The 12,756-nt window shown below is 48.5% G+C and overlaps 1 protein-coding gene across 1 annotated transcript in view; it reads right to left on the reverse strand.

The window, feature by feature from the left end:
* The window catches only part of ubr3 (ubiquitin protein ligase E3 component n-recognin 3), a 44,837-nt gene that overhangs the window by 11,744 nt on the left and 20,337 nt on the right, over positions 1 to 12,756 (reverse strand). Inside the window, 7 exon segments of the mRNA XM_060040691.1 lie at positions 1,668 to 1,773; positions 5,638 to 5,723; positions 7,867 to 8,003; positions 8,476 to 8,676; positions 9,400 to 9,510; positions 10,269 to 10,402; positions 11,978 to 12,127. Coding sequence (XP_059896674.1) covers positions 1,668 to 1,773; positions 5,638 to 5,723; positions 7,867 to 8,003; positions 8,476 to 8,676; positions 9,400 to 9,510; positions 10,269 to 10,402; positions 11,978 to 12,127 — 925 coding nt within the window.

The raw sequence follows: 12,756 nt of genomic DNA on the forward strand, positions 1-12,756 counted from the left end.
ACTGAACGAACACGGCGAAGGCATCCCAGCCCGGGCCCACGTCTGATGTTCATGTAACAGGGGAAGCGTTGCGGAACCCACGCAGTCAATATTGACTTGTTCACTAGATGGAGTGGAGTGCGACTACTCCTCCTCCTCACGTGAATCGCTTAAAACAAAGAGATGCCTTTCTGCAGCCAGGGGAAAGGGACGAGGTCAATTTCCTCAGCCCCCCCCCCCCCCACACACACACACACGCACGTATTTTCCTTAATGCAGTCACGCACCGCCGTTATTGTTGTATTTGTGTAAAGACAGACGGAAAGAAAAAAAATAAAAGCGTTCCTATTGACAACCTTGAGCCCCGGCCGTACTCTTAGAGCCCTCCAGGGATGGGGAACGAGAACGAGTGCACTTAAGGAATAATGCTTCCATTTCCAGCCACTCTGCCTCCCAACGCCACAGTGCTCGCGGAGGACATAAAGTAGAACCGTAACAAAACGCTAAATGGCCCTTCTGATTCAAAGCCTACTGCCAACATGAAAAACAAACACACACACTCGCACACAGACGCGCAGCTGGAACCTAGTCTCGACTAGGTTCGGTGCGTCACAAAAAAAATAAATAAAAAGAGTACTGATATACGGACCTGCATTGTTCAGAGATATAGAACAAGGCAGAGTGCGTGGATGGGTTTGCGTGCGTGCGCGTGTGCGTGTGTGAGGTTAAATGGCTGTCCTACTTAAACAGTCTCGGCTGGCGCCCGCGGCTGCCTGCCACGGTTCCAGAGTCCTTAACGAGGTATTTTTAAACGCCAAACGGCCCCGCTGAGAGTAGAGCGCGGTGTGTGCTGGACCGAGCCCTTTGATGGCAGACAGACCCCGGTCCTCGCCACCATTATGTGGGAGGCACACGCGCGTCGCGCTAAACGCTGATCTGCTGTTGTCCCAAGTAAGGCAAAGCGTCAGTGGTTAGCTACGCCCGGGACAGCTCAGGGCTGAGGGAAACGCAATGCTGCCGTGCCTAGTGATTTGTGGAAACGCACACATGCACACAGAGGTTCTGAGACGTGGCTGTGGTTATTCTGAGACAGTGTGTCCGGCTAAAGGACTGGGAGGAGGCTGGGCTGCCCTGGGGGTGGTGGTCGGTTTGGGTGGGTGGTGTTGGTGGGGGGGGTGCTGGTGGTGGTGGAGGAGGGGATGAGGTCGGGGTTGGTGGTGGGGTTGGAGGAGGGGATGAGGAGGTGGGATTAGTGGTGATAGAGGTGGAGGAAGGGATGTGATGGGGGTGGTAATGGCGGAGGCGGGTGGTGGTGGTGGTGGTGGTGGGGGGGGGGGGGGGGGAGCAGTGATTTTGACAGGGTCGTTTCACTCTCGGCAGAGCACCCCATGATTTGCCAGATGCGACAATTATTGGTATCTATGGCAACCGCTCGTAGCCCCTTCTCAGTGTTTTTAGCTCTGCCTTTGTGTGGCGGGAAAAAAGCTTTCTGGGGACATGGGGGGGGGGGCTCTTAGAGTGGGGGGCAAAGTGGCACTGTCATTACGTGCTTCTGTGCAAGCAGGCGGTCGGTGTGCATGTATGTGTACATGGACACACACACACACACACACACACACACACACACACACACGGGGGGGGGGGGGGGGGGGGCACATCCTGTAGAGCACATCCTGTACTGTACTTACTCTTCTAGCTGGCTCTTGGTGACCTGAGTGAGTCGGGTCCAGGGGTTGTAGGCAGAGTCGATGCTGTACAGACGCATGTGTGTGGCCAACACCTGGAACAGCTGGTCTACAACACAGGAAGACACACCGCGAAGTTAGCGTCATTAGAACAACAACAACAACAACAACAACAACAACCCAAAGGGAGAACCTGTTAGGACCACTCCTTTTAACCCTTCTTACAAAACAGAGGCTGGAGGTTTGAAACCAGGCCACGACCAGACTGGCCCATGTGTGACCCCGGCAGCCTTCTGCCGTGGTCACACATGCTCATTGTGAACGTTGAGGGCGAACGCACACAGACAAACACACACATCAATAGACGTACATACGCACAAACACAAATACATACAGACATCCAGAAACATGCACATAGAAATACACAGACGGACACGGACATGCACACAGACACGCACACACACACACACACACACATCCTTAAACACGTGCACATATAAATAGCCGGACACACACACACACAAACACACACACCAGTGTGTTTAAATCAACCAGACATTTGTCGATGAATTCTTGGTACGGATTCAAAAATACTTAGAAAATGGTGAAATATGCCTTTCTAAGAAAACTGCGGTTGACGGAAAATCAATAGTATCTAGTTAGATGCTAGTTAGAATTGCACCACCCGTAAAAATGGCCCCTTTAAGGAATAAAAGGAACCTAGTTGGGTTTCTGATCCAATTCCATCCACAATTGTACGAGACAAAAATTACACAGAACCAGCTTTGAAAATAACACCATTTTATCAAACCAGATTCGTCCAGCAAAAAACACCATCTGTTTAACCTAGGCAACACTAACCAACTACCCATAATCACCATCCCTGTGATGGTGTTTTTCCCAGGGAGTTATGACGTGATAATGCAGCAAAACACTTGGTATTAGGCAAATCTCCAATATTGACAGAGCGAGCAGTCGATCTCTGGAGCAACACTGCCCTCCACAGGTGAAGTCGGGTACAGCACGAGGTAGAGGTCAAAAGACTAAACTGATGTCATGATTGCGTCAACGCAAAAGGGATTTAATTTCCTCCGCGGGGAGACTGGCAAAGAGTGGCACCGAGTGACACAGCAGTCGACCAATAGTCTTCCGTCAGGTCACCGAACCAAAGTCGGACGCTTCCACCTCGGGTGCTAGATCCATGATAGCCTTCACGTATCCTTTTCCTCTCGCCTCAAGCTACGGCCATTCCTTATATCGCCTCGGAGGAAGAGGGAAAAAATAAGGAATCATGTCGAGGGAGATTTGAGGGTCGTAGACGACTCGTATCTCTGAATCCACGGACACATGTTCCGACAGTGACCGACAGGTGGCCAACGTCCTCATCATGATTGATAAGATGAATTACTCCACACCATCAGGTACTTAAGCATCGTCACCTCCCAGGAAATAAGACAGACGATCCGAAGGAACACGAGGAAGGAGGAAGACCCAGAGCAGCAAAATAAATCTACAATAATAATAATAATGAACTCGGCTCCACAAGAGAATAGAGTCCTGGTTCCCTGGTATGGACGAACGACCCTGGTCCCATGAGGAGTCACCTCACTGAGGGGTCTTAAGGACCCCTAGGGAGCCTAGCAGTATGGAGGCTGCTCCTCTCCTAAACACGCGTTGAACCCCGGTTCTGGCCCTCCCATTGGCCGGCGAGAGCGAGGGCTAATGAAGTGCGACCGGGTAGATGTGGCCATCAGCACTGTGTGTGTCATTAGCGCGGCTGGGAAAATGGCCGCGCTACGATGCTAAATGGCCCCCTTTTTAATTCCTCCAGCGACTGAAAATACGTTTCAGTGTTGAAGCCATCACTTTGAATATTTAATCGCTAAACAGACAAATTAAAGAGTATGGGGGCACATTCGCACTTACATCAATTTAACTTAAATTGCCGTGCTGCATATTTCTCCTCTGAGAGTAGAGCGGGCTGGGCTCGGTTGCCATGTTGGCCCACTGGGGCGGAACACTGCGAGTCAGGCCGTAGCCCTGGCATTCAGTGAACCACCACTACATTGTATTCATATCATACATAAACTCCATTTAGCAAAACGGGTCAACCGTTTGTTTGCGTTTTGCTGCCCTGTCTACTAGACAGTTTATTTAACTCTTACTCCAGAAAAAAACACAAAGTTCCCCTTGTCGTCATTTTCTAAGAAAATATGAATTGTTTCCTTTAGTATTTTTCTGGCTGTATGATAACAAAGCAGAGCTTTGAACCTAGGAACCACTGAAGGAAATCTTGTAGTGTCCCAAAAACTAAAAGATGGTACAAAATTATTTCTGAATAGAAATAGCCACAGGGTTTTTTCGCTGTAAGTAAATCATTAATAGCCAAGCCTATTTTGCTACTTAAGACTGGATTGTTTTTAATCTGTCTCAGTGTGTCTCCTTGAGAAGCGAACACAAAGAGAAAGCTGGTTTCTGCTGTGATGGCTTTAAGGCACGCCAGCCACCGCCAGAAGCACAGCAAGACTCCTATTGCTTTCCCCCACAACATCAATCATCTGGGCTAAGAAACACAGCTCTTTGTCAAGGACGTTTTAGTTGGGATTTCATAACCAATTGGATTTACTCTTGTTTGTTTTCTGTATACCCACATACATATACCACTATAAATACACACACATATACACACCCACACATATATACATACATTAATATATAAAAACACACACACAACCCACTGTCCTAAACAAACCCACTGGTTATATGTGTAGTTAGTATGACAGATAATTCCCTGTGGGGGTTGGGTGATGCATGGTTATTTAGGATAACAGATGTTGTAATGTGATAGTTACATGTGTAGTTAGTATAAAATGGTTGTAATGTGATGTTACATGTGTAGTTAGTATAACATGGTTGTAATGTGATGTTACCTGTGTAGTTAGTATAACATGGTTGTAATGTGATAGTTACATGTGTAGTTAGTATAAAATGGTTGTAATGTGATGTTACATGTGTAGTTATTGTAACACAGGTGTAATGTGATGTTACATGTGTAGTTAGTATAACATGGTTGTAATGTGATGTTACATGTGTAGTTAGTATAACATGGTTGTAATGTGATGTTACATGTGTAGTTAGTATAACATGGTTGTAATGTGATGTTACATGTGTAGTTAGTATAACATGGTTGTAATGTGATGTTACCTGTGTAGTTAGTATAACATGGTTGTAATGTGATGTTACCTGTGTAGTTAGTATAACATGGTTGTAATGTGATGTTAATGTGTAGTGAGTATAACATGGTTTAATGTGATGTTAATGTGTAGTGAGTATAACATGGTTGTAATGTGATGTTAATGTGTAGTGAGTATAACATGGTTGTAATGTGATGTTAATGTGTAGTGAGTATAACATGGTTGTAATGTGATGTTACATGTGTAGTTAGTGTAACATGGTTGTAATGTGATGTTAATGTGTAGTGAGTATAACATGGTTGTAATGTGATGTTAATGTGTAGTGAGTATAACATGGTTTAATGTGATGTTAATGTGTAGTAGGTGTAACATGGTTTAATGTGATGTTAATGTGTAGTGAGTATAACATGGTTTAATGTGATGTTAATGTGTAGTGAGTATAACATGGTTTAATGTGATGTTAATGTGTAGTGAGTATAACATGGTTGTAATGTGATGTTAATGTGTAGTGAGTATAACATGGTTTAATGTGATGTTAATGTGTAGTGAGTATAACATGGTTTAATGTGATGTTAATGTGTAGTAGGTGTAACATGGTTTAATGTGATGTTAATGTGTAGTGAGTATAACATGGTTGTAATGTGATGTTAATGTGTAGTGAGTATAACATGGTTTAATGTGATGTTAATGTGTAGTAGGTGTAACATGGTTTAATGTGATGTTAATGTGTAGTAGGTGTAACATGGTTTAATGTGATGGTTGTGCGGGTCGGGACTCACTGAGACAGGAGCGCTTGGCGGCCCCACTAGCCCCTCCAGAACAAAGATGGCCGCCGCGGTGAACCAGCTCCAGCTCCAGGTTGGTCCTGAGGACAGGAGGACACAGCAGCAGCAGGTTAGTGGTTAGACACACACACACACACACACACACACACACACACACACACACACACACACACACACACACACACACACACACACACACACACACACACACACACACACACACACACACACACAAAAGATATTTCTATAGCACTTTTCATGTACGAGGAAGTCTCAAAGTGCCACACATAGAAACACACACACACACACACACACACACACGGACAGAAACACACACGGACACACAGACAGAAACACAAATACATGATGAATTGTGCACCACTAAATGTGCCCGTTGTGCAGCCGGCCTCCGTCTAGCAGCCTTCTAGCTTTTCAAGGCTTCTGACCAAGCTGGTGTGAAGAAAAACTTCTCCTCCCTGCGTATCCAGATCTCACCCCCTACCCCCACCCCCTCCGGCCCGTTCCCTGGCCACAAATCTCTGAACACACACAGTGATGGGTACACAGATAGGTGCTGCTAAAATTAGACAAAAGGCGCGCTTGTTTTCATCCTGCTGCCGGCCGGGGGAGGAGAGAGGGAGGAAAGGGGGAGGAGGGGAGGGAGGGAGGGAGGGAGGGTCCAAATCCTCAGGTTTCCGAGGGAGGAAGAAAAAGCAATTTCACATTAGATACTGCCGGCACTGTGACGCTCCGTGTGGCTGCGGCTGATAAGAGAGCCGCTGTGACCGAGGAATTTTCCACTCCTCGGCCAATTTGCTCCGTTCATCGAACTTCAGAGAGCCAACGAGCGCCCAGACGCTCTCCGGAGACCTGGGAATGCTAGGAGGAGGGGGTGGCGAGGGTGCTCTTGGGGGGGGGGGGGGGGGGGTCAAACGGTCAAGGGGGAGGAGGGATAGGGGACGGGCTGGGCCACTCTGTTGCAGAGGGTGCAGGGGTTAAGGGCAGCCAAGGACATGAGAAACCAAGACGTCTATCGGTGCGGGACGGATAACGCTCGTGGCTGCTCTGGTGTTCGACTCCCAGCCGGCGAAAGGTTCTGGGTTTGGTTCCCCCGGGCAGCCTCGTGCTGCCCCAAGCTCTGGGCCTACACCCTTACACGGGGGGACAGGTCAACATGAGGGACACACCTGTGGGCCTACACCCAAGAGGGCCTACACTGCTGTCCCCGACACAGAGAGACAGCTGTCAAACGCTGCTGTGAAGAGGTGCGCTATGAGAGAGAAAGTGTCCCGTAAAGCTCCAGCAAGTGTGTGATAAATCCATAGTGAGGCCTAATAAAGGACTCTGGGGAGGGGGGGGGGGGAGCAGGTGCGAGAGTCAATACAACTTTACTGCAGCCTGAATTGACTGAGCTGCTAAAGCCTTTTAGAAAGAGCAGTTTTCCAGCAACACCTCGAGCCCCGCTGTACGGCCGTATAATCAGAGGTATGAATAAAGGCAATCAGAAACCCTCCACACTCCCCTGCACAACTTTCAGAATACGCCAAGTAATCTATACATCCAGTGTAGGTACAAAGACTGTGCAACATCTGCAGTATTGAATTTCAATACGTTCCCCCTCCCGGCCACAGCGGGCCGAGCGCGACGGTGATAAAATAAAATAACCCAAAAAAAAGTGGCAAAAACTTTAAACACTGGAGAGAAAGGTCCTCTGAGGTTCTGTGTTTCCTCATTCAGGTGGCGAGTGGCGTTGGGAGACGATCCAGAAGAATACAGTCAGTCAGTCAGTCAGTCAGTCAGTCTGTCTGTAGAGGAGCTACCTAGTCTGAGCAGTTCGGGGTCCCGGGTTACAAGACAAGCCTTCTCTCAGAGGGACACGCCCTCTTTCAGAAGGACACGCCCTCTTTCCGAGGGATACAACTTCTCAGAGGGACACGCCCTCAATCAGAAGGACACGCCCTCTTTCAGAAGGACACGCCCCATAATGACCTGCATCTGAATTCATTGTAGGGCGTTGTGGGTAAAAGTGTCTGCGGAATAGTATTGCATGTTAGAGGTGGGCACAACTATACCATGCAACTCACCGTTACTTAAGTCATCTATTGAATATGCATAAACATTTAAACAAGTTAACCCAATCAGACTGACTTAGATGTCATAATGCGGTTTGTGGCCTGTTTCAGCCCTGGTGCTTCTGACGTGTCAGTCGACCCCCTGACTCACCTGGCCACGGAGTACATGAAGAGGAAGTCGTTGTCAGGGGAGCCCGGGTTCTTGCCGTAGTCCATGTACTTCTTCTGGGTGGTGTTCTTGATGTCCTTGATGACCAGCTCCATCTCTTTGCTCAGGTTCGACACCGTCTGAGCGAACACAGAATGAATGCTCTTTAAAAGGAGGTTCGAAGTCATAAACATGCACACAGGGACACAGCGGAGTTAAGTTGGGACATATATAAACACAGGGGACTTATATAAAATGCTGATGAAGCCTTCAACTGATATTGCTCTAATACATTTTTAAAATAAATGGGGTGCAAGTATATTTGAGAACACTCATTTAAACACTTCTATTCTGGGGGGGTTGCCTACCTGAACACCTGCATTGAAGCAACTTATTTTTTTTATTATTACAATTCTAAATTAGTGGTCATCTGGGATAAAGAAAAAGAAATGTAACCAAAACCATAACCAAATATATAGGCCTATATCTATACGCTTCTCCCGTCTAGACCTGAATGATGAACCACAAAGCCCCTTGTCCACCGCAGAACAGACTAGCTAAAACAACAGGGACCCAGCTGACCCCAGTGACAGAGGGAGGCAGCGTCCTCACCGGGAAGGGGGCCATCAGCCCCTGCAGGTCCTCCACCTCCTTCACCAGGACCGAGGGCTTCTTGTTGCTGGGGCAGTGCCAGGCCCCGGCCTCCAGGCCCGGCCCCGGGCGGCAGGGGATCACGCTGTTGGCAAACTGCCGGCACAGCGGGCAGGTGAACTCCCCCTTGTCCACGGAGAAGCCCTGCAGGACCTGGTCGTTCTGGAGGAACACACACGAACACACGCACACACACACACAACGGAACAAAGAGAAGACACGGTTCACGATCTGTATAAAACCAAGGATACAGGAGGGGAGTCGTTTCTTGAGAAACAGACACGACGAAACTAAGAAAAACCACGGTTCAAGGTCTGTATAAAACACAAGGGAACGGGGGGGGGGGGGGACTAGAGGGATTGAAAGGGAGCGGGACTCACTTCCAACCAACAGGGTAATCTGCATACTGGGATGTGAATCTAATAAGGGCTACACTAGTCTAGTACCGCTGGGACCCAATAAAAACAGGGCTTGTACCATCCTTGGTTGCTTTGTGTTATGGTTTAATAGCACTTGTTTTCAGTAACCCACCTTGGGGCTTTTAATTCAACCTCGAGTAAGAGTATTTCTTTTCCTATTTCACATGGATGCTTCCGAGCCAGAACACAGAGAAGACGCTCATGACTTTATCCTTGGAACTAAAAGCCCCTTCGGCAACTAATTTGTAATCACTGTGACGTTTTATGTATGCATGCTGGACATGCTATAACTTTTCTTTTATTATTGCAGCTTTTATATCCCATGGGCTGCTGTGACAAGTGGAATTCTCGTGTATGGGATGAAATAAAGCTCTTATCTTATCTCAACATCGGAGGTAAACCGCTGAACAACAAGTGAGCGGCCCGCGCGGGTGACGCGGAGAGGGAGAGGGAGCTCAGTGCTCACCCGGAGGGACTCCATGTAGGACTTGTGGCAGTCGATGTGCAGCGTGTGGCCGCAGGTCTGGACGTAGACGCCCCCGTCCCAGCCGATGGAGACCGACTGCAGACACGAGCTCTGGGGGAACACACAAGTGGACGCACACACACACACACATACCGGTCAGATATTCGGCCTGCGAACCAAAGCCTCCCTGGAAGGACACTAGAGTCAAATTAGGGAGAATGAATATATACACACACAGTAGGAGAACATGAACTCCTCCACAATGCTATGACTAGACATGCACTGGACGATTAGAAGGGATATTGGCAGATAGAGGCAGACTTTGTCATGGGAACTGTCTCTATGCACCGGATAACATTTGAAAACATCTGGACCACATAGAGACCACGATTGAGCAGAAATCGTTCTAGATGTCCAATGTCAAACACAGACGGTGGAATAAAACGGGGGATTAGTCCTTCAGAGGGGCCGAGTGCCCCCCCCCCCCCCCCCACCTGGCAGGTGACACGGACATCGGTTGAGGTCTCTCTTGCTGGAGGGGAACACACCTGAAATACTCACCTTGACAGGAGCATTACTTTAACGCAGGGCCTGCCAAGACCAGATCCTACCACAGATTTCAGGCCCCTCTTTTTGTTTTTTTCCCCCCAGTAACTTATCTCATTTGTGACTTTAAAAGTGAGAGCTATAGTGGTTCGCCTCTGGTTCTTTTTTTTAGGGGATGGGTGTAAAGTCACTTTACACTAAAAAATTGTACAAGCAAACAGAAGAAGAAAAGCGAATTGAAAGTCTACAGACAATTAAACCCATTCCCCGCTGCCCCCCCGCCGCCCCCCCCCCCCTGACACGGTGGTTAAAGGGGAGGTCACCTCTCTGAAGAAGCGCTGCATCAGCGACAGGCGAAGGTCGTGCGCAACGCCGCACGTGTCCGCCGCGTAGATGTGCTCCTCGTCGCTCGTCGGCAGCTTCTTGGCCTCGCCCGTTTTACAGCGGTGGCCCAACACTGGAACACAACAGTGGAGTCAACAACAACAACACTGGAATCAACAACCACAACAACACTGAAACCTTACACTGCAATCATCAACCAACACAACAACACTGGAGTCATCAACCACCAGAACAACATTGGCTTAGCTCAGGAGGTAGAGCAGTTGTCTTGTAACCGAAAGGTTGGTAGTTCGAACCCCAGCTCCTCCTAGCGAGTGTTGATGTGCCCTGAGCAAGACACTTAACTGACTTAACACGGACGAGCTGGCTGTCGCTTTGGATAAAAGCGTCTACGAAATGCCCTAATTGTAACACAACACTGGAATCACCAACCACCACAACATTGTAACACAACACTGGAATCACCAACCACCACAACATTGGAACAAAACACTGGAATCATCAACCACCACTACAACAACACTGGAATCATCAACCACCACTACAACAACACTGGAATCATCAACCACCACTACAACAACACTGGAATCATCAACTACAACAACACTGGACCACACCCCAGCACAGAGGGACCATCAACCACAACACTAACCCCTAATTCATACCGAAACATATATCCAACAAACTCAGGATACTGATCGGTATACATTTTTAACAATGAAATCACATCATGAGTTCAACAGTGCTCTCGGATTCAAAATGAACACAGCCGCATGGGACATTAACAATAACTACAAAAAAACCAAATAGTAACGTTTTATCTAGTATAAGGCGAGTTTCACAGCGATTCTCCACCGACGGCAACATTAGACATCTTTGAGATACCGCATAATGAGCTTGACGCGCGTACAACAGCCAGGGACGGGGACGGCAGAGTCGCACCATACGTCATGTTGTCAGCGCTGTGTGCTCGACGCCTCGGACGCCGTTAACCAGCAGTTCATAAATGAAGATTGATCACTCTCAGACCACAGCTGACGGATGTTATGCAATCTCTGTCACGGTGTACGGCCGGACAGGATGGGCATGTCTTGTTTGTGGATGGGCATGATGGACATGTCTTGTCACCAGCAGCCAAGAAGGGGGCGGGACAGGTGGCTGTTGTTATTGTGTTGTAATGTCACGGGCCCTCAATGATGATCACAACTCTTCTAAACGGTTACGTTCTCCCAGCTAGCTAGGTTCCCTGGGACAGCAACGTCCGTGTGTTTGTTTGACCTTGAGGACGGAGAGATCTGTGAAGGCCACATTACCATGTGACTAATTACTTATACAACAGGACTATTTATTTTCATGACGGAGAATGATGCCCCTGTGCGTCCAAGACGATAGCATAGAAATTACCTCTTAACCCCAGGCGGTGTGCAGGCGAGCAGGGATCACCATGGATGATAAACGACCAGATGAAAACAACAGCTAACATGCGTTTAAAAAGAGATCTCCAGTACGGTCCCAGCCAGCTTCAACAAGAGCTCCAGGATATATATACGCCCGCTGTTATACTGTTTGTTCGTGCTTGTGTTACAAACCAAGTGCAACGACAACAACAACAACAACAGCTCAGTATTTTGCAGTGCGATTTCGACAGTCTCAAAATGGAGTGGGAGGAGGAGGAGGAGGAGGGTACCTGAGGAGGCCTGTAGCAGCACCACCAGGCCGGTGGGCCGGTCTTCTGTGGACGGGCCGCTCTGGCCGCAGATGACACAGTCGTAGAGGACCTCCGAGTCCATCAGCTCCGTCAGCCCCAGGTCCATGGCCGCCTCGCCGTCTGGGGATTCTGGAGAGCGGACCGTCACAACGTCAGGAAGGGGCTGGGCGTCTCACTCGAGCTAAAGGTGACATCTTGTGCCACCAGCCAGGTGTGAGTGTGATCAGCCATTACAAGCAGATTAGCCATTATAAGCCATTACAGTATGTATGACAAATAGATGAGCAACGTTTGCTGCAGTCCACTGGCTAGGCAAGGTGGACACGCACACTTCTGATGTCAGAAGAGGCAGATTTTCAAAACGGCTTGCAACGGCTAATCACACTCAAACCTGGTGGTACAACATGTCACTTTTAAGCTCATGATGTCTACTGCGGACGTCGGGGTGCTGAACCATAACCTTGTTGCTGGGACGAGTCAAAGCCCCGAACCCCTGTTCTGCCTGAATAGGCGTACACAGAAGAGAAAATCACGCCAGGCCAAACAATCGAGATGGCCGTGGATGAACTCATCGCAGAGTAATGAATCGTGAAATGTTTGCGTCTGAGCCAGACTGGGGAGAGAGTGGGGTCGCGGGAGGTCGTTCGTAGTACACTCCTGATCTAGGTCGACATCGCGCTCTGTTGAAGCCACACTGACACCCTCTAAATCAAGACGCCGTTATTAATAACCCGGAGCTCCGGAGCATCCACCCCAGG

Source organism: Gadus macrocephalus, chromosome 20, assembly GCF_031168955.1.
Source record: "Gadus macrocephalus chromosome 20, ASM3116895v1".
NCBI lineage: Eukaryota > Metazoa > Chordata > Actinopteri > Gadiformes > Gadidae > Gadus > Gadus macrocephalus.